The sequence below is a fragment of the Cotesia typhae genome, unplaced genomic scaffold (genome assembly GCF_013202065.1).
Source record: "Cotesia typhae breed Kobodo isofemale line unplaced genomic scaffold, CoteBio_Ctyphae scaffold_13, whole genome shotgun sequence".
Taxonomy (NCBI): Eukaryota; Metazoa; Arthropoda; class Insecta; order Hymenoptera; family Braconidae; genus Cotesia; species Cotesia typhae.
The window spans coordinates 185,402-208,681 of record NW_027423774.1 but is presented as its reverse complement, the minus strand read 5'-3'; the positions used below and the strand labels follow the sequence as shown (position 1 = coordinate 208,681).

At 28.7% G+C, this 23,280-nt stretch overlaps 5 protein-coding genes across 13 annotated transcripts in view; 2 read left to right on the top strand and 3 right to left on the bottom strand.

Moving 5' to 3' along the window:
• The window catches only part of Syn1 (Syntrophin-like 1), a 120,713-nt gene extending 118,631 nt beyond the window's left edge, over window positions 1-2,082 (bottom strand). For 2 of the 4 annotated variants that reach the window (XM_074254202.1, XM_074254203.1), the window contains exon 1: window positions 1,685-2,081. In XM_074254202.1, coding sequence (XP_074110303.1) covers window positions 1,685-1,708 — 24 coding nt within the window. In that variant the 5' untranslated portion in view covers window positions 1,709-2,081. Of the gene's footprint in view, window positions 1-1,684 lie in introns of all 4 variants that reach the window. The other 2 variants (XM_074254201.1, XM_074254200.1) reach the window with 2 other exon arrangements.
• Window positions 2,083-4,583: 2,501 nt separating this feature from the next.
• On the bottom strand, window positions 4,584-9,371 carry LOC141534691 (purine nucleoside phosphorylase). Of its 4 annotated transcripts, none has more exons than XM_074254212.1 (7): window positions 9,214-9,371; window positions 8,991-9,123; window positions 6,644-6,738; window positions 6,208-6,416; window positions 5,968-6,143; window positions 5,132-5,322; window positions 4,584-5,047 (listed from the first exon to the last, which is right to left on the bottom strand). In XM_074254212.1, the coding sequence occupies exons 2-7, from the start codon at window positions 9,086-9,088 to the stop codon at window positions 4,839-4,841; spliced, it is 978 nt and encodes a 325-aa protein (XP_074110313.1). In that variant the 5' UTR covers window positions 9,089-9,123; window positions 9,214-9,371; the 3' UTR covers window positions 4,584-4,838. The 4 variants fall into 4 exon arrangements, with proteins under 4 accessions (XP_074110313.1, XP_074110316.1, XP_074110315.1 ...); XM_074254215.1 differs by having other exon boundaries at window positions 6,208-6,386; XM_074254214.1 differs by having other exon boundaries at window positions 8,991-9,071; window positions 9,214-9,277.
• Window positions 9,372-10,705: 1,334 nt separating this feature from the next.
• On the bottom strand, window positions 10,706-14,005 carry LOC141534689 (uncharacterized). Of its 3 annotated transcripts, none has more exons than XM_074254206.1 (9): window positions 13,564-14,005; window positions 13,418-13,490; window positions 13,127-13,330; window positions 12,900-13,022; window positions 12,620-12,804; window positions 12,419-12,548; window positions 12,059-12,357; window positions 11,796-11,988; window positions 10,706-11,531 (listed from the first exon to the last, which is right to left on the bottom strand). In XM_074254206.1, the coding sequence occupies exons 1-9, from the start codon at window positions 13,601-13,603 to the stop codon at window positions 11,522-11,524; spliced, it is 1,257 nt and encodes a 418-aa protein (XP_074110307.1). In that variant the 5' UTR covers window positions 13,604-14,005; the 3' UTR covers window positions 10,706-11,521. The 3 variants fall into 3 exon arrangements, with proteins under 3 accessions (XP_074110307.1, XP_074110310.1, XP_074110308.1); XM_074254209.1 differs by having other exon boundaries at window positions 11,824-11,988; XM_074254207.1 differs by lacking the exon at window positions 10,706-11,531 and having other exon boundaries at window positions 11,538-11,988; window positions 13,564-14,004.
• An 890-nt stretch (window positions 14,006-14,895) lies between these two features.
• Nmdyn-d7 (nucleoside diphosphate kinase homolog 7) lies at window positions 14,896-17,133 on the top strand. The gene is made up of 8 exons (XM_074254219.1): window positions 14,896-15,060; window positions 15,457-15,597; window positions 15,699-15,897; window positions 16,028-16,148; window positions 16,213-16,337; window positions 16,584-16,697; window positions 16,773-16,880; window positions 16,962-17,133. The coding sequence occupies exons 1-8, from the start codon at window positions 14,936-14,938 to the stop codon at window positions 16,992-16,994; spliced, it is 966 nt and encodes a 321-aa protein (XP_074110320.1). The 5' UTR covers window positions 14,896-14,935; the 3' UTR covers window positions 16,995-17,133.
• Window positions 17,134-17,712: 579 nt separating this feature from the next.
• On the top strand, window positions 17,713-23,207 carry LOC141534679 (uncharacterized). The gene is made up of 10 exons (XM_074254191.1): window positions 17,713-18,283; window positions 18,402-18,556; window positions 18,619-18,990; window positions 19,557-19,778; window positions 19,837-20,176; window positions 20,652-20,832; window positions 20,904-21,067; window positions 21,510-21,713; window positions 21,892-22,059; window positions 22,121-23,207. Exons 1-10 carry the CDS (start codon window positions 18,187-18,189, stop codon window positions 22,750-22,752), a joined length of 2,535 nt encoding a protein of 844 aa, XP_074110292.1. The 5' UTR covers window positions 17,713-18,186; the 3' UTR covers window positions 22,753-23,207.
• The last annotated feature ends 73 nt before the right edge of the window (window positions 23,208-23,280 follow it).

Genomic DNA, 23,280 nt, shown 5'->3' with positions numbered 1-23,280 from the left:
ATTGAGCTGGTATTAAATAATTCCGTGGGTTTGTTTAATATGTGAGAAACGTCGCCTGATTAGCGAAAAAAACCAATAACTTGGTACCGGGGGGTTGGAGCTGGGGCTGTTTATGGTCCTAGGGAGAAAGAGAATGAGCATTGAAGGTAAGGGAGATCTGGGAGGTTGGGTTTCTATCCCGGCATAAATATATACCATTATATACATATATGTATGAACGTAGATACGTGTTCATGCATGTAGGAAGAGAATACGCGAAAGAGCGAGACGTAGACAAGGTGAAATAGGAAAAAAAAAAAAAAAAAAAAAAAAAAACATGAGAATGGAAAGAGCTAAGCGCGAGAGTGAAACGCAAATCCACTTGTAACTTTTATCATTGAAACACGACCGAATGCATTTTTTGATTTCATTTGCATTTTTTTTTAACAATACGTATGTATATAGATTCTCAATTCGATTTTCAATTCAACGGAATAACGTGCATTTCGGAGATGAACACACAAAAATTTCATTATAATTTACAATCACTAAAATAAATTAATATCCATTGATGTTAGATTTTCATGAACTCTACTCATAATTGATACTTTGTTATTTATAAACGATATGATCAAAGTTATCAAGATTTATTTTCAAGACAAGATGAGTATAATTACTTATTTGAGAGAAAGAAAAAGAAATCCAGGGGTTAAAGTGACGGGGGTCGATTAATTATGGAAGCTAGTGATATTATCTCGATCAAGAGAGACCGGCAAAAAAATAATCCCGAAGAAACCCGCAAAAAATATATTCCTAGTAAAGTGAAACTTTTTATGTTGAAAGTTGTACCTTTATTTTATAATAATAACTTTATTTTTATTCTTAAAATTTACCTGGAATTATTTTTTTTTAATTATTGAATTTTTACTTTCTTGAAAAAAATAACCAATGAATTTTAATGATAAATAAAATATAAATTCCAATTTTTTTTTTTTTATTAAACCTGGTTATTCTTTATTTTTCAGTATTATAAATTATTTTTAAGTTATAAAAAAACTTTAAAATAAAATTTTTGGGAGAATTTCAACAGAATGAAATTGAGTCATAAAAATATTTCCAGCTATTTGAAAATTTCCCGGATGTTACCGTTAATAACTTTGAAATTAGATTACCACTGCGAAAATGTTTCGAATGAACCATTAATCCATTAGTCGAATAGAGCCTCATAAATAAATCATAAAATATGTACTTTAAATAAAACGAAAATTAGGAAAGCACTCTCGCATCATGTAAAATAGATATATATATATATATATATATATATATATATATATATATATATATATATATATATTTTTTTTTTTTTTTTTTTTCATTTCAAATCTAAAGAAGTAGGTCAATTATTTTATTTCAATAAAATTTATGGGGATAGCGGATTAATATTTCCCGGCATCTAACAGTTTTTTTATTCATCATTGGCTATGAAAGGAATAAATTTTTTTTGATAGAGTTTAAAATTTTTTTTTAACCAAAAATCATAAACTCATGTCAATCACGGACGATAATGTAATAAAAAAAAAGAATAATAAAAAAAAAAATTAGTATCTTAACCTTAAAAAAAAAAAAAAAAAAAAAAAAAAAAATTAAAATCGGCATATTAGTAACAATAAAATAAACAATTACATAAATATAAAAAGTAATTTACCGTTTTACGAGCGTGAATGGGCATAAGACTTCCGTTGGTGCAGGAAGTAAAACGTTTTTCCTTTAAGTACTCCACAGTGAACGTTTTACTGATCTTATTTATATAAAACAAATATCCATGTACTTATATATAATATATATATACTACAAATTATTAACACTCAGGTGGACGTCAATTAACGTTTGATGTCACTTCACGGTTAGTGACATAATCACTGAGCTTACTTTTGAGTCTTGACATTTTACTTTTTGTCACACTACTCGTAACTTTATTAATCCATTAATAATAAATAATTAATAAATTAAATAATTATTGTTTTATCAATTTTTTAATTCAATTAATTACATCCGAATTTTTGATTTCACTGACAGACAAAATTTAAATAACACTTCACTCCAAAAAAAAAAAAAAAAAAAAAAAAAAAAAAAAGACACTATTCACTTTGAAAAAATGTCCGCCATTTTGTTTTGCCTAAAAAATATTTTATAAATTTATGATTCGTTAATTAATAATTTGAGAAGTTAATTAATTATTTATTTATTATGGCGGAGACATTTTGTTTAATCTTACTCGGCGCGCACTGCACTGACACTTACAATTAAAATAAAATAAAATACTTAAAATTCACCGTAACAACAAAGACACTAGCCTCCATTAACTATACGTGTTTCATTAGGCGAATTATTATACGCTGACTTGTGTAATATAAGCAAGAATTATTTTAAAAACAAACACTTCACATATTTTATCGCAGAAGCCGGAGCTCGAATCAAATCATGGTAGTTATTCAGCCGTCACGTGTGTACTGCTGCTGGGTAAGCGACTGAGAACTAAGCCGAGTCACCCTCGCCCCGTTTGCGTCTCGCGAACCACCAACCGCCAATACCGGCAAAAGTTTATTTGAAAAGCGATGCTACTGCTGCGCGGCGAGAGAACAAATGGTACGGTTTGCGCAGGCGGGAAATTTTAAATTTAAGAGTTCTGCAAAATAAAATTTTTATTTTCTTAATAAATTAATTATTGAATTAAATTAGATGTCAAAAATTATAAAAAAATTTTTTTTATATTTTAAGTAAATTATTTCGATCAAAAATAAAATAAAAAATGAATATTGTTTTAATAAAACAATAAATAAATATGAAATATTTTTTATTTACATTATTGTCCAATTAAAAACAAATACCGAAGCGTGATAATAGAATATGGAATAAAAAATATAAAATATTGGAGAGAGCGCTTTAAATACAGCAATCGTTTATTTTATCAAAGAAATAATTGAATATAATGTTATGTAAATCGTGTAAATAATATCAATTAAGCGCTTATCGAAATTTGGATAAAATTAAGTAAATAATATTTATAAACGACAATAAAGGTAGTATTTACAAATATATAACAATATATGTGTTATATCCTACGACAGACAAATATTTATATATATAATGGAGATGAAAATTATTTACAACGGATTTTCATCGTCGACTTCCGTGTAAATTCAATGAAAGTCAATAAGCCGATAAATATTCTCCGTTGTTTCGTATAGTCGTCGGTCTTGTTGTATTTTATTTTTTTATTTTTAGTTTTAAAATATAATAATAAAATATAAAATAGTAAATTGGCATTCCAATCAATTGTACTTGATTTATTAAATTCCTTTTATTTATTGTGGAAAAATTTTCAAGTATAAATCACGAGTTTTAGTTTTTTCTATTTAAAAAAAAAAAAAAAATGCAATTGAAATTAAAATTAAATCATAAAATAGTTATAATAAATACCAGAGTAATCTTAATGAATTGTTTGTAGAAAAAGCTTGTTATAAAATAATTTAATTTACGTGAGTAATCACCGAGCATTACGCGTCAGAGCCGGAAGAATTTGATTTAAAGGAGTGTAGTAGGCTTGAGTGTAGAGGAGTAATCAAGTTCAAGTTTTGAGTCTCAAGACAAATAGACTGAAAAACAAAGAAAATGATTTTTAAAAATGAAGATTAATTTATCGCTCACGAATGCCGATACATTAGCAGACACGAAGAGGGCACAGCGTTGTTATAAAATAAATATTAATATAATTTTTTTTCTACCGATTATGATGATTAAAAATTTATTACTATTTTTATAAAAATAATAATAAAAGTGATGATGATAAATTTAAATAAAAAGCGATTGGAGTAATAAGGTTGGAGTAGTTATCGTATTCTTCTTATCAAGTCAAGTGTACGTGTACCGAATCAGTGAAGATCGAATGGTATGAAAAAGAGTTTTGAAATGAACAGGGTGTAGCCTGTACTGAGAAGAGACTGAAGACTGAATTGAGATAAGGTGCGACTTTACGAATCGTAAGCTCGTCTTACGGAAACCGCCTCATCGCTCTTGTCTTCGGGGACATAAAAAATGAACAAATCTTCTTGAAGGAAAGAATACAGCTGAGTTTAAGAAAAGGGAAGCCAAAGACAACAAAAAAAAAAAAAAAAAAAAATTTAAGGGAAATAGTAAAGAAATAACGCGCGATAATTTTATAGTCTGCTCTTATTTTTCAGGTTGCTTTCCGTTTCTTTGTTCCCGTTCTTCGGAAGCGACTTCTCACCCCTAAGCTTACTTCCTATCTTCACTAGTTACTATTCCTGAGGCCCTACCTACCCCTTTCTCACCTTTTTCTCACCTACCACCTGCTCATGCGTTAAATTAAATACGATTTACGAGCTCCCAGTAAACCCAGTAAACCCAGTAAACCCAGAGCTTTTTACATTTTTTTATTCACTCTCACACTCGGGTGAGAGAATCTTATATTATGTTATTATGCTACTCACTTAAAATATATTCTTCAATGCTTACTAATAAATATTCATTTTAATATGTCTACACTATTTTTATATTACGCTCAACTATTTTTTAATTAACAATTTTTTTCGGTTCTTTAAAACAATTTATTATAAATTGGTCATTAGTTTATAATGTTAGAAAAGCTTAATTTAATTTAATTAGAAGCTTGTAAATTAATGCAATAATTTTTTCTTAATTTTTAATAACAATTAATTAAAAATTATTAATTATTTTACTTAAAAATAGAATGAAACTTGATAAAATTATTTTTTAATCTTATAATAATGAACAATTATAAATTTTAATAATTATCGGATAAATAAAAATAAATTGTCTCAGAGGTAGGTCTTGATTCGTTGAACTATGCGCCGAACAAAGTCTTCAAGAACAGGCTGTCGAGCTTTTCCCACGTCCATAACTTCCTCATGATTAGCTTCATCATGACAGTCATAATCAAAGACGCAGAGATTTGTTATCAAGCTGAAGGCGAAGACTGTCAGGTTGCAGTGACGAGCTGCTATCACTTCATGAGCCGTTGACATTCCTGAAATAATTTTTTCACAACAATTATTACTGATAATATGATAGTTATAAAAAAAAAAATAAATAAATAAATAAATAGACGTACCAACAGCATCAACTCCAATCATCCTCAACATTTTAAGTTCAGCAACTGTTTCAAAACTAGGTCCGCCAAGGCAAGTATAAACTCCTCTATGAACAATATCTGATAATCCCATTTCTTCGGCAACTTCCTGTCCGACTTTGAGAAGCTCACGATCGTAAGCTTTATTCATCGGCGGAAACCGCGGCCCGAATCTGAAAACAAATGATTTATTTTTATTATTAAAAAAAAAAAAAAAAAAAAAAAAACCAATTTTTTACACCCTTTTGGCATTAGTAACGCGATATCATGAAATAATATTTTATAGCATAGCGATATGAGGAAGAAATAAGTCAAATTCCTAACGAAGGATAAATCGAATTTCCGGGAGTCCGCAAAGTAATTCCCAGTAGCGGGGTGCGGCTGTTTTAGACACGTAACTAGGTACAGACACAGATACAAATAGAGATATAGATATAAATGATAGCTTGATACTAAAGAGGATAGAGTAGAGATAGAGAATGGAGGATCTAGGATCGAGGATAAAAGTCCAGTGACTAGTCCGTGGTGTGTAGGTAAGACGGATTTCGAGAGACTAAAGTCCATTAATATCGAGACGAGTGGCCTAAAAGAACAACTAAACCGGTGATAACAAAAAAGAATGGAGACACCGGTCTGGTGATAGTAAATACTCTCTACTTTCGGCTCTCCAATAGAGTATAAAGTATAAAACACCAGAGCTACGACTAAATAAATAAAATCAAGTCTTTAAGACTGCTATTGTTGCTGATGATTATGGTAAAGTTGAAAAAATATCTCAAAGAATAATTTATTGTTATTGATGATGATAATAATAATACCTGTCGTCGTTGGGCCCCTGCAAGGGGTTGTTACCCGCGAAACCCATTATGTTGAGGTGATCTTGGACGAGCATTATGTCTCCGACTTTGTAGTTGGGGTTCAATCCTCCGGCAGCGTTTGTTGCTATCAAATGTGTAACTCCAATCAGCTTCATTACTCTCACGGGCATTGCGCACTGAAATATACAATCAAAAATTATTGTTATTATTGTTTTTGTTAGTAAAATAAAAATGATTTACCTTCCAGAGAGGATATCCCTCATAGTAATGAAATCTGCCTTGCATGCACATTATCGGAACATCCTGCAAATATCCAAAGACCATCTGGCCGACGTGGCCCTTGACCGTCGATTTAGGGAAGTGTGGGATATCCTCGTAGGGGAAGATCTGCTGCTGAGTCAATGATTCCGCGATCGAACCTGGACACAACTCACTATGCTCAGATTTTCCTGGTCACAAAAAGTACGAATTTTTTTCCAAATATTTTTCATCAACTCCCAATTTTTTATTTTATTATATTTTCCTTTCAATCCAAACAATTTTATCATTTTAATTATTTATTTGGCGATAAAGAGTCAGAAATTTTTTTTTTTTTTTTTTTTTCGTACAATTAATTGAGAAATTGGGAGTTTATTTATTATTTATAAAAAAAAAAAAAAAAAAAAAAATTACTTACTCATTCCAGAGCCGCAAATAATTCCTATTTTGGGTCGAATCGATGTTCGGTTCAAAAGATACTGGGCTGTTTCCTGTAATGCTTCAAATGAATATCTGCAAAATAAAAAAATTTGAATTTAATCATCATAAACTTTTATTTAAATATAAAATAATTCAGTTAAAAAAATAAGATGCAGAATAATTTCATTATTTTCATTAATATAAATTTATTATCATCAGTAATAAAAACAATCTAATTTATTTCGAAATAATGAAATAATTTATTATCGTTTAATTAATATATCAGTAAACATTTAATTGGTCGGATAATTAATAATAACAATAATAATGTGAGTATATAGAAGGAAATATATTAAGTGAACCGAGTAGAGACCGAGAGGCGGAACGTTGACATATTAAATATATATGACAATCAAATATCTTCGGGTTAATGCCTGCTCCTGCTACCTGAGTATTAAGTTTTGAGTTATATTAGTAGATATATGTTATGTATGTATGTATGTATGTATGTAGTTAGACATATAGCAGCCATGACATGAGTATCAGGATCAGTAGATCTGGATTTAGATTCTGTATCGGTGCAATGTGATATATTATATATTATAGATAAAAGGAGACAGAGGAGACGATAGAAAGCATCCAGGCATTACATATATCACTGCTTCCACAAGTTACTCCGGAGATCTTAACTGGGATTCGAGGCATAAGTAAATGCCTCCATCCGCATCCATATACTCTGCAATCTGTATACGGGGGGTGATTCTCCAATAGGGGTAGTTACTCGAGCATAAATACACATCGACACTGGTTATATTGCTCTTTACAGACTTGACTCAGCTACACAGATATTCTATGCATTCTATGAATTCTACGCAACTTGTGCTTTCACGGTACTCGGTACTGTCATCTTAACTTTATTTTGTTTATTATTATTATTATTATTAATAATAAAATTTTAATTATTTAAAATCGATATAATAATAAATGATAAAATTAAAGTTTACAGTCAATGAATTAATATGGTTAATTCATTAGCCTACAGGGAAATAAAATAATCGATGTGAAAATACAATAACCTAAATATATATATATATATATATATATATATATATATATATATATATATATATATAAAATATAGTATGTAGCTATTGTACGAACATGGATAAAGAGCCATTAATTATTTAGCGTCCTCGGTACAAAAGCTCAATAGTAAAAGTCGTTAATTCGATGAGGGACGTGTGTACTGTTGTGTTGTACTTCATTTTGCGGATAGTAAAGGTGAAAAGAGTTTCAAGCTCTTCTGTTAAATTGAAACAGCTTTTCATGCCTTTATATACTCTCTATCATATACAATATATACGATATATATAGGTGTGCGCATTAATGAATCAACCGAACAGAAACGATAAATGATAGCGTGAAAGGTGAACTTAACTCCACATCTGAGAACTCACAACCGAGAATAGAATTAGGGTTTTGACGATGCGAGCTCGTTTACACTTTAGTTGTTTTGTGGTTAAAACTTTTTCCAGAGTTAATATTTATCATCTAATACGTTCGAGGATTCACCTATAAACTTTATATATTTATATAGCTAGGATACTTCATCAAAACTTTTAAACACTTCATAACTATAAACTGTAATAATCCACAACTAATTTTGATAACATATGTACACCACATTACATTCCAAGTTGTTATCATTGTCTCAACAGTTTACAAACTAAACATTCAAACATGTGGCTTCATTTTTTTTTTTTTTTTTTTTTTTTAATACTATAACATATATCAATTTTTAGATATTAATCATTGTATTAATTTGTCAGCGGAACAACAATCCTCGGGGTACGTTCAGATCATGCAATAATTATTCGGGTTAATAGTTTATCAGGAAATTATCTCGCGGATGGGTTTATTTTATGTGGGAATTATATTTAACGCATCAGTTTACTGCTTTCCCAATTAATCATTTCTAAAAGTTTCAATAATTTTTATTATTTGTTTTTAAACTTTATTATACACGTGACAATTAAATTTATTATCAAAATCTCTCTTTGAAAATTATTTAAAAACTATAAATTGATTGTAATTTACATAATTTTCCTTGAAAGAAACTTCAAAAATGTAAATAAACTTCACAGCCAAAAAGAAATAAACAAATATAATTTTCTGTTTCAAATAATTGCCATAAACTCCAAACGAATTTCAACCAACTACATTATACTTATGATTATTAATAATATCAAGTCCATTGACCGTCTTGGATATAGCTTTTCATCAAGCAAACTACCATTAAATCCTCAATGATGAATTAAAAAAATAAATAAATAAAATAAACTTACGTTGAATGAGGAACATGTTTGACAACTGCATTGAGAAACTCGTTTTCATTGGATTCATTATCCAGAGCATTTCCATTCATACTGTCCAAGAAAGGCATTGTTTTCTCAGTAAAGTCACTTGTTACTCAAATCACTTTTTTTTTTTTTTTTTTTTTATATTATTAATTAAAATTAATATTTAAAAATATTGGTCTCAAAAAAAAAAAAAAAAATAAATATTTACCGTGGATGTTTGGAAATAAATAACAGAGATAATTACAAGTGTCCGTAGCGAGTGCTCGCGAAGGAATGTTACAGTCAGCCGAGACGAGCTGCTTTATAAGTGTAACTAAGAAGTAACTAATATAATCTATCAGATATCAGAAGTATATATTATATTATGCGTGAAAATGAAAGAGGCGATTGGAGTGGTGGTGGTAAGTTTTTAAGTTTAGGAAAATTTTATAACTACTCAAGTAGTTTACTCAGGGTACTACCACGATAACCCGGTGCAGATATTTAAATGCTCTAATTGCTCGACGAGGCCATTTCTCCCTCTTTTACTTTACATTTCGGATATATATATATATATATATATATATATATATATATATATATATATATATATATATATATATATATATATATATATATATACACTGTATATAATACATGTCTTCAGCCAACTCAACCGGTTGATCTGCTAACACGCACGTTAATTTTTCACCTGCTACTGGAATTTAGAAAGGTTTAAGTTCAATATTTCATTTTCATTTATTTTATTTATTATTTTTTTCTTTTTTTTTTTTTTTTTTTTACTCATCTGTCAAATTCAAAAAACAATTAATAAAATTGAAGGATAATTTTGATGCCTGATCAATGATCATCAGTTATTGGAATGAAATAGCGAGAGTAATAAATTAGGAAATAATTATCAGAGTTAATGACAATGATAAGAGATTGATTAATATATAATACAGAGTATAAATATTATCGGTATGGTATATGGAGGTGGAGAAAAATTACAGATGATACATATTGAATGTTACATTACACTTGAGCTGCCAGTTAGAATGATTAATACACTATTTTGTATACATTAGTTCGATGGTGTGATATCTCTTTTTTCCACGCTCCTATCCAGTCCCTTTACTTTTTACATTCTGATGAAAATTCAATCAATCACTCTCGAGTCATACCGCTTTATTATCATCATTTATCTATGCAACACACACCATTTTTTTAGTTATCTGTTATTGTTTATTTTAAATATTATTCAACTTGATTATTTGAAAAAAAGTAATAATGAAATAGAAAAAATATATTATACAGTAAGTTACTATTTTATAATTTAAAAGAAAAATTTACCTTTTAACATTCTAAATAAATTTTTAAATTATATTCCATTTAAAATTATGCCAATAATTTATTTAAAAAATAACTATTATTACTGATTGACACTTATAAATGATTTCCGATGAAAATATAATATTTTATAGACCCCCAGGGATTCTTGACAAGTATGACTTGACCTCAGATCACGATATCAGGAGCAAACAACCACTCGGAACATAATATAAAATACTGCATACTACAACAAACTATCGACGATCATAAAAATTCTCGATATTGATTTTATTTCTATTATTATTTCCCTATTATTTATATTATGTAGTTTAATTATAAATTATTCGAAATAACCGCAATAACAATAACAATAAGTTTAATTCAATAAATTGAATTGTCAAATCCATAAAATTTATTAATTAATATCGGTGTTATGTTTATCATTAATTAACTGCCGACCTTACACGGGTGAGCTCTCCAAAAATTTCAATACAATTTATATTTAATTATCCGCACATAAATATATCAAATTTATCGGCATCGCTGTTATAATTATTATTAATATTGTTATTTGATTTGAATAACAATTATAATGTAGTTATGTGTTATGTGTACATACATTCCTGTTTATATTTATATTAAGTGGGATGATGAAGATGATGATGATGATGATCATCATCATCATCAGTATAATCGTCGTCATATATAAATTATAATATCTGTAATCGTATAAAAAGATTGACCCCAAAACTAATAATCAGCTTATATACAGCCGATGAAAACACTTATGGCATTAATATTTAGTCGATTATTTACGTTAATCAGTAATACCAGCAGCAAAATAACATTATTATTATTATTATTATTATTATTATTATTATTATTATTATTATTATAAATTCTATCACAATTATTTCACAATAATATTTATTATTTATTTTGCTGTTTTACTGTCGCTCTGTTGATGTTTATATATTTTATCTATCTATTAATTTTTTTTTAATTATTTCACAAGTGTGTGTTTTTTTTTTTTTTTTTTAATTTTTATTTTATTTACCTAACTAACATTAATATTTCATTATTTATCACCGCAATCATTAAATACAAAGTTTATTGTTGAAAATTATTACAAGTATGACTGGTTAAAAATAATAGACCCAATTACAATAATCCACTCATTCAGTATCAACATATTTCAATAATAATTACAGTGACCTGAAATTAACAAAACGTGTGAACAATTAAAAAATATTTGATAAATATTAAATAAGTAATTAATTACAGAGCAAGGTTAATAATTAATAATTAAAATATGATATAATGAATAATGAATATACAAACTATTGGTAATGATAAACGACTAATGAGAATTTCTTAATGAGGACAAACTGGAATACCAGGTAATTAATAAGGTATAAGGTAGATAATGAATAACAAGGGTATAATATTCAAGATAATACTTGAAATCAATCCAGTCACCTCCATATGGTGCATGTATTATCCTTACTTGCGGTGATTATCGTGTCACCATTATACGAGAATGCACAGCTGAAGACATCATCTGTGTGTCCAGTTAAACTTTGCATACATTGGCCAGTTTCTGCTGACCATAATCGTGCTGTTTTGTCCAGCGAACAAGTCAATATACTGCTGCCGTTAGGGCTGAAACAAACTATTATTTGCTTACGTAATTAATTTACTACATTGAAAGAGTTATTTTCTTATTATAAATAAATAAAAACCCTTGGAAACTTCTTCACGGTGTCCTTCGAGCACAATAATCTCCCGAAAATCTCCAGTTATGTCCCAAAGTCGCGCTGTAGCGTCACAACTAGCGGTTGCTAGTTTACTGGCCTGGTTATTTAGCGCCAAATCGAGGACCTCGTCTTCATGCCCAATTAAAGTTCCAAGACACGAAGACATTCTTACGTCCCAGACTTTAGCAGTATTGTCCAGTGAGGATGACGCTATTAGTCGGCAGTCAAAACTGTACAGACAGTTTGATATTTTCCCGTTGTGGCCTACCAGGCTTGTAATTTTTCTAAAATAAATAATAATAATAAATTCTTTTGGTAAGTATTATTTTTTATTAAATAAATTACTTGAATATCCTGGTGTCCCAAATATTGATAGTATTATCAAATGAACCAGTAATTATCTGATTACCATCATTATTGTAATGTAAAGAAATAATTTCCCCAAAATGGCCCTTCAATGTTCCGACTTCTTGTCCTAAAAATATAATTTTTTTCTATTTATTTTTCAAAGACCAAATTTATTAAATTAAATTAAATTAAATATACCTGTGTCAATTTGAAAAATTTTGGAAGTAGTATCCATAGAACCGGTGGCGATTCTCAACTGACTGGGAGAAAATTTAACAGCAACAACTTCTGCGTCATGGCCCCAAAATTTGTGAAAACAGTGGCCAGTTTTTGAGCACCAGAGGTTCGCAGTTTTGTCAAACGATCCCGTCAATATTTTGTCGCTAATTTCAATGATCACAGACCGATCATAAATCATCAATCATTTATGGATTATTAATTATTGATTATCATTTATCGTCATGATTTAGTAACTCACGAAGTCGGGTTGTTGAAGGACATGGCATAGACTACATTCTTATGGCCTTCGAGAGTAAGAAGCTCCTTTCCACTGTCAATGTCCCAAACTTTACAAGTTCGGTCATAGCTGCCCGTCAGGCATCTATCATCAATTGTCAAAATCAATAATTTTATAATTAAATAAGTTAATAATTTTTTTTTTTTTAATTGTTTATAATAATAATAATAATAATAATAATAAAATACCTTTTACCTAATTTATCAAATGCAATATTAGTCAGCGGCAACAAATGGGTCTTGAGTGTCTTGTACTTGTAATAATGCTTAACGCTGTCGTCACAAACTTTTGATTGGAGTTTCAATAATGTCTCCTCTAATTGTTCCATTACACTGTCCGTTATTATCGGCTCGTTATTTTTTATCCTCAATGCCAGGGCTTTTATGTCAGTCCTAAAATTTGACTTTGATTTTAATTGAAAAATTCAATCACACCGCATACTATCTCTACAACTAGTTCATTATTTAAAAAATAATTACTTTGCGTCAAGATCAAGCAAATCGATCATTTTTGTTTTTACCTCCCCACTTTGAATGTACTCCAGTGCAATTCCTTTAATAATAATAAAACAAAAAAATTTAAGCGTTCTAATTTTTTAAATAAATGAAATGAAATGAATTCTTACCTGGTGGAAAGTAACGCAGCAAAAACTTGAGAAGTCTCATTGTTAATTCACTTCACGAAAAAATGCGAAACACGAAACCGTAAAAGGAGTATTGCTTCCTTTGTCTAGATAAATTTTTTATATATGTATATAAATATATAAATAGATAAATGTTGGTAAGCTTTTAAATTGATTACATGAATTCCATTTTATAGTCTACCTCGCATTTTCCTTAACAAATTACTAAGCGATAATGGATTTTTTTTTTCCCTAAATGGAAACAAATTTAATGCTTTATTTTGATTTTAACAATTTCTTCTTTAATAGCTATCGAATAATTAATTTTAAAACGGGTTTTATTTTTATATCCTCTTTTTGTAGAGCACAAATCATTACTGAACTTGGTAGTAAATTCAGTAAACATATTATCGACTTTGTTGCTGGTCGCTGTTTGGTCGATATTTACTTTTTAATTTTTTTTTTTTTTTTTTTTTTTTTTTTTATTTATTTTCTTCTTAAATTACAATACAAAGAAAAGAAAATCAGCGGGTATATTTTAAAATGGGCCAGCTGTCACATAAAAAACAAAATTAATGGCTATTATGTTTTTAAACAATTAAACAAAAAAATTTATCGCCAATTCTAATTGCAAAATAATTGTTTAACTACAACAATTTTCTTTCTTCCAAATAAATTATATAAACTAGTAATTATACAGACATAAAATATTCTTTTAATTATGCATTTATGTAATTTTAATCTGCAATTATATAAGCTCTGTAAGTAGAGTAATTAAATATTAAATAACTGTTTTTATACATAAGTAATTTTATATTTATGTTAATATTGTATCAACGGATGTTTAAGCGTTAATTTAAAAAAAAACAAATTATCAGTCGAGTAAGAAGAAATAGAACGGAAGAAATCCACTAGATGGCGCCAATTGTTACTACAGGTCGCTGTTAGTAGTATAAAAATTTCATTCATAATCAGCTGTTGCGACACGGTATATAACTAGCAACGACTATAAATAGTCAATCGAAGTAGTAAACATTGTAATTACAAATGTCATTTGACGTTTCCATGGTAACGTTCTAATAAGAAATTTACTTTTTTAATTATCAAGTGAATACATATCTTCAGAAATGTCAGATATTACGGAAAAATGTATTTTTGAAGCCGAATGGTTTGATAATACTGCTGGATTACTTAAAAAATTTTATTTGTACTTTTTTCCTGGAGATAATACTATTGAATTGGTAAAAAAATTTTTTTTTTTTTTTTTTTTTATTATTTTTGGTTTTAAAATATTTTTTCTAGTGTTAATTGTTAATTTTATAAATTTTTTTTTAGTTTGACATAAAAATAAAAAAACTTTTCTTCGGAGGACAAAATGCGAAGGCGTAAGTTTCAAAATTTATTCATCGGTTCAGTTGTCACGATATTTTCTCGACCGATGAAAATAATTGACATTGCGGATGAAGCAACTAGAAGCCGATTGAGTAAAACAATGCAAAAGTAATTATAAAAAAATCATTTTTTTTTTTTTTTTTTTTTTTACTACTTGTTATTTTAATTTTTAATAGTAGTAATAATAATAATAATAATAATAATAATAACAATAAACCTAAAATTAGAGTTTATTTGTAAAGAAAAATTTAATTACTTCATCAAAACTGATCTTAACTTTAATACTTGAAAATAAATCGAGGTTATAACCTAATTTTTTAAATTATAATAACAAATATTTAATAATTGGTATGTATTAAATAATCAATTGTGTCATCGTTAAAAATATCACTGTAAAAAACTTATAATAATTCTCAAATTTCAATACTTAATTTCTTTTTAAAATTTATTACTAATTAATTTTTAAAAAATTGAATGATTTTAATATAAATTTTTATATTCAAGGACATTTGGTTTATTAAGACCTGAATTGCTGAACAATCTGGGAGAAATCTTGAGATTAATAAGCACTCATAATCTTCACATCGCAAACATTAAAATGTGTAAATTGGAAGAGTGTGACGTTGAAAAAATCAACAAAAACCCGTAAGATATTATTAAAATTGCTAAATAATTATTAAAAAATCATTATGAAAAATAATACAATGATTAATTATGATTTGTAATTATTTCTGAATGTTCCTTAGACGCATGAAATGTTATTTAGCTTCAAAACCAGTCGTAATATTAATGTTAATAGGTGACAATGCCATAAATCGATGGAACGAATTAATTTGTTTGAGTGATAACACTTCGGGAAAGCCAGTGTCATTGCGTGAGCGTTTTGCTAAAGACTCCAAGGATGATTTGTTTTATGGGTCACCGAATATTGATGTTGCTGAACAGGTACTTTGCTTTTTTACCTTCATTTCATTCCTTCTATAATATTCTTGGCTCAATTATTTGTCCTCGGCTATTTTCAAGAACAAATTTATCTATACAAGTAAATAAAATTAATCATCGGCTTTTTAATTAGGAAATTAATTATTTCTTCCCAAATTCAAAATTAAAAAAACATAAATTTCAAAATACGGCGACCACTAAAAATTGTACTTGTTGTATAATAAAACCTCATGCGATACAAGAAGATTTAATCGGTAAGTAAATAAAATAATTTACAACAATCAATAATAAATAATGAATAAATGACTTTTTTAAAAGGAAACATTATTGAAGATATTCAAAAATCCGGTTACACAATATCCGCGCTCCAGCAATTCAATATTGATTCGATAATCGCTGAAGAATTCCTCGAAGTATACAAAGGCGTACTGGCAGACCACGGGGTATGTAAAAAAAAATTATTCTAAATAAAAATATTTTCGTAAATTATAAAAATGACAAGCACAAGTACTGGCAATATTTCAAGATAATATTTTTATTAACATTAATGCAGTAATAAGACAATTGGAATAATTATTCAATGAATCCAAGGCCCGTAGTAATCCACTTATTTAATTTAAAAAAGTAAAACTCCGTCACTGAAAAAGTTTTTAAAAGTGACTAATTTCGAAAATTTATTTTTGTAACAGGCTATGGTAGCGGAGTTCCAATCCGGGCCTTGCGTGGTCATGGAGATAACTCACAAAGATCCCAAGATAAATATTCCAGTGGAGTTTAGGAAATTTTGTGGTCCAATGGATCCGGTATTGTTTTTTTTTTTTTTTTTTTTTTTTTTTTTTTTTATTTTTATTTTTTTTATTTTATTCTAATGTCTACAGGAAATTGGGAAACAAGTGCGGCCAAATACTCTGAGAGCTAAATACGGAAAGACTAAAATTCAAAATGCTGTTCATTGCTCGGATTTACCAGAAGATGGCTTGCTTGAAGTAATTATTATTTATTAATTGTAAGATTAATATTAACAGTTGGTTAGACTGATTATAAAATTGTATTAACTTATTTTGCAGGTAGAGTATTTCTTCCGCATCCTGGACGGTTAGAATTTACACGCTCAATAAAAATATATCAATGAAGTATTCAGTTAAATAATACTTTTTGTAATTTTATAAATAAACAAATAAATAAATATGGATGGATTAATGGTGAGCAATAAATAAAATTTTTATGTCTGATAAGGTATAATGTTCTCATAAGTCACAGTTAATAATCAAGATCAGCTCGGCAGTATAATTGCTATTGAAAAAAAAAAAAAAAAATGTATCGTAACAATTGCTCTGATTGTAATAATAAAAGAAAAAAAAAAAAAAAAAAAAAAAAAAAAAAAAAAGCCGTAATGTATGTTTATTATTGCATAAGAACGTAAAAAAATTTATGATAGTTGTGGTATTTCGCACATTCCGCAAATGACAAAATAAATATGTGAAAATTTTTTATAAATTATTACATATTTTGTTGTGATTCAGTTTTTAATAATAATTTTTGATTATCATTATTATTAATGAGAATAATTTAATTAAATTAATAAAACAATGCAATAATATATATCAAAAGTCATCTGAATAATAAATTAATTACTCCTTAGATAAAATTTGAAGGAATAAGTAATTAAATGTAGTTGATAAACAAAACCAGCATTTAATTTTATTACAGGGTCATCTGATGAAAAATCGAACACAATCGTTAATACAAAGAGCAATCAGTTTACAATACCAAATAAAAATACTATTAATATAATAATAGTAACAACAAAAAGATATACTGGCAAAGTAGCATCAGTGAATTCTCATTGGCTTATTAGGAAATTAACTTCCGTTCTTGTTGTCGACACGGTGGATCAGCAATATTAAGAGCCAGTTCCAAGTATGACATCGACTCGCGTACTTCGCGCTTGCAAACTCACTCTCATTTTCTCCCAGTCATTAATTACCGACCAGTCCTCCCACTCATTTATTCTCGAGCATCAACCATCGAATTTTTGAAAACCAAAAAATAAATCAATCAATCGACGATCGCTAGAGGTGTTATAATAAAAATTAAATACTAATAACATTTTTTTTAATCAACACATTATGCAACAGTGTTAGATTTATGAAGGCTGTGAAGTGGTTTATATAATAATTTTATCATTTTTATAATGACTTAATCAAAGAAAAATTTTTTTTCCAAAAATACAAAAGTTGATTTTAAAAAAAATTTTTTTTTTTGTTAAATAAGTTGATTAAAAAAATAAAAATGTTGCTAATTGGAAGCTTCTTTCGCCGTATCACCAAGGATTTACGTCAAAAAGAATTACTACCATTGAAGCTTATATTTTTTGTCCAAGCGTCAAGTAAGTTATTGCTAATTCTTAGAATTATTATTTTTTTAATATGTTAAAAAGTTGTCAAGTTAATTAAAATTAAAATAACAAGACAAAAAAAAAAAAAAAAAAATTTTGTTTATATCAGCGTTGTACGTGCTCTATCCTTATCTGACGATACACATGAGAGAACTCGGAATAAATGTCGAAGAAACGGCAATTATGAGCGCGGTAACTCCGTTCATAGCAATTGTGATGCCACCGGTCGCTGGAGTCGTCGCAGATCGAATAGGAAATTTCAAGGTAAAAAATGATAAATCAAAAGAAATTGAGTGAAGAAATAAAAAAAAAAAAAAATTATTTAGATAATGCTGTCATTCTTCTCGTCGCTGGGAGGCGCAGCAGCGCTTCTGCTGCTGCTAGTTCCAATCGGGAGAGTCACTGTTAAGTATCCAGACCAACTAGTAATGGATTTAGGCTGCTCTAGAAATGATAGTAATATAATAATTACGATTAATCAAATGAATCATCATTGTGATAATCGTGTTAATCCTGATATAATGGCGAGAGTACAGAGCTGCGGTTACATTTGCCACGTTGACTTGCACAATCAAACTCATCTCGACAATATTTTGACGGCTAAGGCTTATTCCGTCGAGTTCTTCTACGATCACTACAATAATGAAACCTCCTCTCACCACGTTCACTACAAAAGGCCTTTCAATGATTACAATCAGGTAAAATTACTAGAATATTTTAATTTTTCAGAACTTCCTAAATATTTATTCAGCTTTAATATTTTTTATCATCACAATATTTAAAAAAAAAAAAAAAAAAAGATAACGTTATTTTTATTTATTTAGTTAAATATAAATTTAAGTTTATGCAATCTTTATTTATTTACAGTGACTGAAATTTTGGGTAATTAACATTATTTTTAATTACCTTATTAAACTTTAGGTCAATTTTATTTTAATAAACGAGGAAAAAATTTTTATAATTTGTTTGATTCGTTTTTTTATTTGACCTCTAATTTTCATTAAGATTTTTTAATCCTGATAAAATTGTTACATTCTAGGTAATTTTAATATCAAATTTAACAAATTATACTTAATTAAACTTAAATGATAATCATCCTTTATTTTTAACACTTATTAAAATTGATAAAAAAATTTATTTTATTGGAGATTATAAATTTTGAATTTTTAAATCAAAATGATTTCTCTTAATTTAATTTAATTTAATTTAGATAATTGAAATTAAAATAATTATAATTATGAATAATAAATAAATTATTTTAAAGACTGAAATGACACGAAGTGAAATAATGGAACACCGTACATTTAGAAACAATGAGTATTACAACTCGTGCATACGGCAATTATCACGTAGCACGGTATTCTTTCCCACCAACAATCATTTGGAATTCACTTGTCGCACCTCAAACCACCTAGAAACAAAAACAAACACCACTACTGACAAAACTGTCTGCAACTTTAAGCAATCTCCCACAGAAATATCTCCAGTAAGTCAACGGTCAAAATAAAGATTGATAGCCAAAATTAATTAGGCTCTTTTTTTAGGACCCTCATGATCGAAGTTTTAACGGGAAAGCCCGAGTACTCGCGGACTCTGATTTAGACGTTCTGGAGAAAAGAAAGAGGCTGATTTTAGAGAAATTGAGCAGCGGCTCGGAATGGAATCTCGCAAAATGTGAATCGGTTAATCGGCCTTACAGGGTTTCTGCCCAGGTGTTTGTCGACGGGGATCCTCATTTTCATAATAATTTGCATTTCAAAGGGTGCAGCGAACGATGCATTGTTACCGCACCGAGAAAGGATATTTGCTCCAACAAAGACACTGTTATTGAATACAACGTTCAATTGACGTTTTGGTTCTATTTGGCAATTCGTGTTTTTATAAGTAAATTTTTTTTTTTTTTCTGTTTGCAATTATTGACTTGCAATAATTTTTTAGAAATTATATTTTTTAAAAATTAACTAAAATTATCATAGATATTTAATTATTATCAGCAAATTTTATGATCTCTTTTTATCAAGTTATTCTTGTCGTGATAATTTATGTAAAAATATTAAATCTCAGAATTATACAATCGTTGTTTTAATATATTTTTCTTCGTAATATTTACTAAACACGTGTTAATTCATACAAAAATTACAGATAAATGCATTTAGTGATTAGAAAAAATGCAAATTAATTTTATGCTGTAATAAAACTTAATATTTATGTTAAAAATTGTTATAAAAATCTAAAAATTTATTATCTTATTAAAAATAATTTGCGTTACTAAAATCAAAATAGTAAAAAAAAAAGTTTTTGTCAAAAAAGATTCAACATTAGCAGATAAATAAATCTTATTCGCTCATTAAACCCACAGGTATAATCGGCGGTACAGCATTTGCAATGTTCGAAGGTGCAGTTATCGCAATATTACGTGAGCAAAATGCTGATTATGGGCTGCAAAGAATTTATGGGAGTATTGGAGGCATGATATCATCACCATTATCAGGAATGCTAATTGACTATGCCAGCTCCGGCAAAGAGTACACCGACTTTAGGTAAAAATCTCTCCTAAAATATCAAAAATTCTCAATTTAAAATTTTCTACTTGTATTTTTTTTTTTAACAGGCCGGCGTTTTATCTCTACGCGGGTCTCAAAGTGGTAACGGGTGGGCTGATGCTCGCAATTAACCTCGAATTTAAGTCACCGGCCCACAATGTTTTGAGCGACGTCATCACTGTGCTCAAAAATGTCGAGATAGTAGCTCTTTTGCTGGCTTGCTTCATGCTAGGTTTGTCAATTATTTATTATAAATTACAATCAATAGTTTAAAATAAAATATATTAATGATCGTCTATCATATCATTGAAATGTGACGCAAACGGATGTGTCAATAACACCGCGTTCAAATGGCTGTAACGTCCGTACAAAATAATAATCCATCTTGAAGGTCGTGTGTAATGACCTCCGAAATTATTAATTTTGTTCATTCTTTATTCTTCATTGTTTGTTATTTGCTTTTTTAATCAAATAGATGATTAATAATATAAACTTTTATTGTACATAAATCAACGTGATATCTTGGATTTGAATTGTTTGTAAATATTTTGACAATTGTTGTTCACACGTGCGAGCAATTAACTTTATTTGACTTGTTTGGTATTTATTATTAATATTGTGATTTAAAATAATGTAATATTTTTTTTTTTTTTTTTTTTTTCTTCTTCTCTTAGGAACGGCATGGGGTTACGTAGAGTCCTTCCTCTTCTGGTTTCTCCAAGATCTAGGAGGCTCAAGATCACTGATGGGCATCACAATAACTGTTGGAGGAATAGCCGGGATTCCGCTGCTAGTTTTATCTGGCCCGATTATCAAAAGAATTGGTCACGCAAATGTATTGTTTATCGGTTTTATTTTCCATGCAATTCGCTTACTCGGTAATTTATTATTATTTTTATTTTATTATGACATAACTTTTGTGCATTCCTGTATGATTACAAGTGTCACAGCCAAGGCTAATTATAATTATAATTATTATTTACAAATTCCAATCATTTTTTTTAATTTAGTTTGCAATTAAATTATTAAATAATAAAATGTTTAAAATTATATCAGGTTACTCATTGATTTGGAACCCTTGGCACAGTTTGATTTTTGAAGCGCTGGAATCGGTAACAACATCTCTAAGTTTCACCGCGGTTGTTACTTATGCGGCCAAACTGTCAACGACAACAACCGACTCATCAATCCAAGGTCTACTTGGTGGGCTTTATTATGGCGTCGGTAAGTCATTTTATCATTTATAATTTTAAATAATTAAAGTAACAAAATATAAAAATTTAAGGAAAAGGCGCCGGCAGTTTAATGGGAGGCTTTATAATGAAAGCAGTAGGAACACGCCCGACTTATCAAATCTTCGCGGTGGTATCATTAGTAAGCGGGCTGATATACTTCATCTTTAATATGTGTTATCTCCGCAAGCGGCCGCAAGTCGAGGGTAATGACATTGTCAAGAAAGACCCGAAAAAATCCATGGAAAACGGGCTGGCCATTACAGAAAAGGGAAAAAATGACAACATCAATATTAAGTACTCGAAAAATAAGGCCAGCGAAAACGGAGGTTTCAACAAGGATGAAATAAATTTAAATTCTAATTCTAATTCTAATTCTAATTCTAATTCTAATTCTAATTCTAATTCTAATTCTAATTCAAAGGCGATTGACTCTAAGAATAAGAATAAGAATAAGAACAAGAATAAGGCTGCCGAAGCGGGGGAAGCCCAGGAAAACGTCGACATTATCAAGCCCTTGCCGGAAGAGAAGCATAAGATTAAGAAGAATAACAATGAAATTAATCTGAATAAAATTGCTACTGAAGAGGGATTAACGAATCCTGGGTTCGAGAATGATTATTGCGGTGATAACAGTCAGTGCAGTGTTACTGTTGAAAAAGTCCCGGAAGAAGAAAACAAGTGAAAAAATATTGTACAATAAAAGTTTTGAATTGTTACGCTGATTTGTGATTGTAAGTCGCTTGCTTGCTACCTTAAATCGGAATTACTTGAGTGAGAATGTGAGAATGTATGAGTGTGTGCTGAAATAGACGACGTTGAGGTTGTTAGAGCTAGGCGTCTTGCAAACGCTGATGAGACTATTACGATACAATTTTCTCATCGTGGTGAATGATATTTGTACTTCCGGATGATACTCAATATACGTGACATGCAACCAGATATAATATGTTTTATGTTTTATGTTATATATGTGATAAAGTGATAAGTTAATCAACTCTGAGGGGCTCAGTATTGTAAAATCAAATATTGTTATTATTGACCACCCAAGATTGTGACTATGTTCAATCATTTATTATTGTATATATTATTATATAAAGGTTGTTGTTTTATTCAATAAATCGTTAAATTGTTTGTAAATTTTCATTTTTCATTTTAACTCAATCCATTTATACACATAAGATTTATAGAAAAATTAACTTGGTTTAAATTG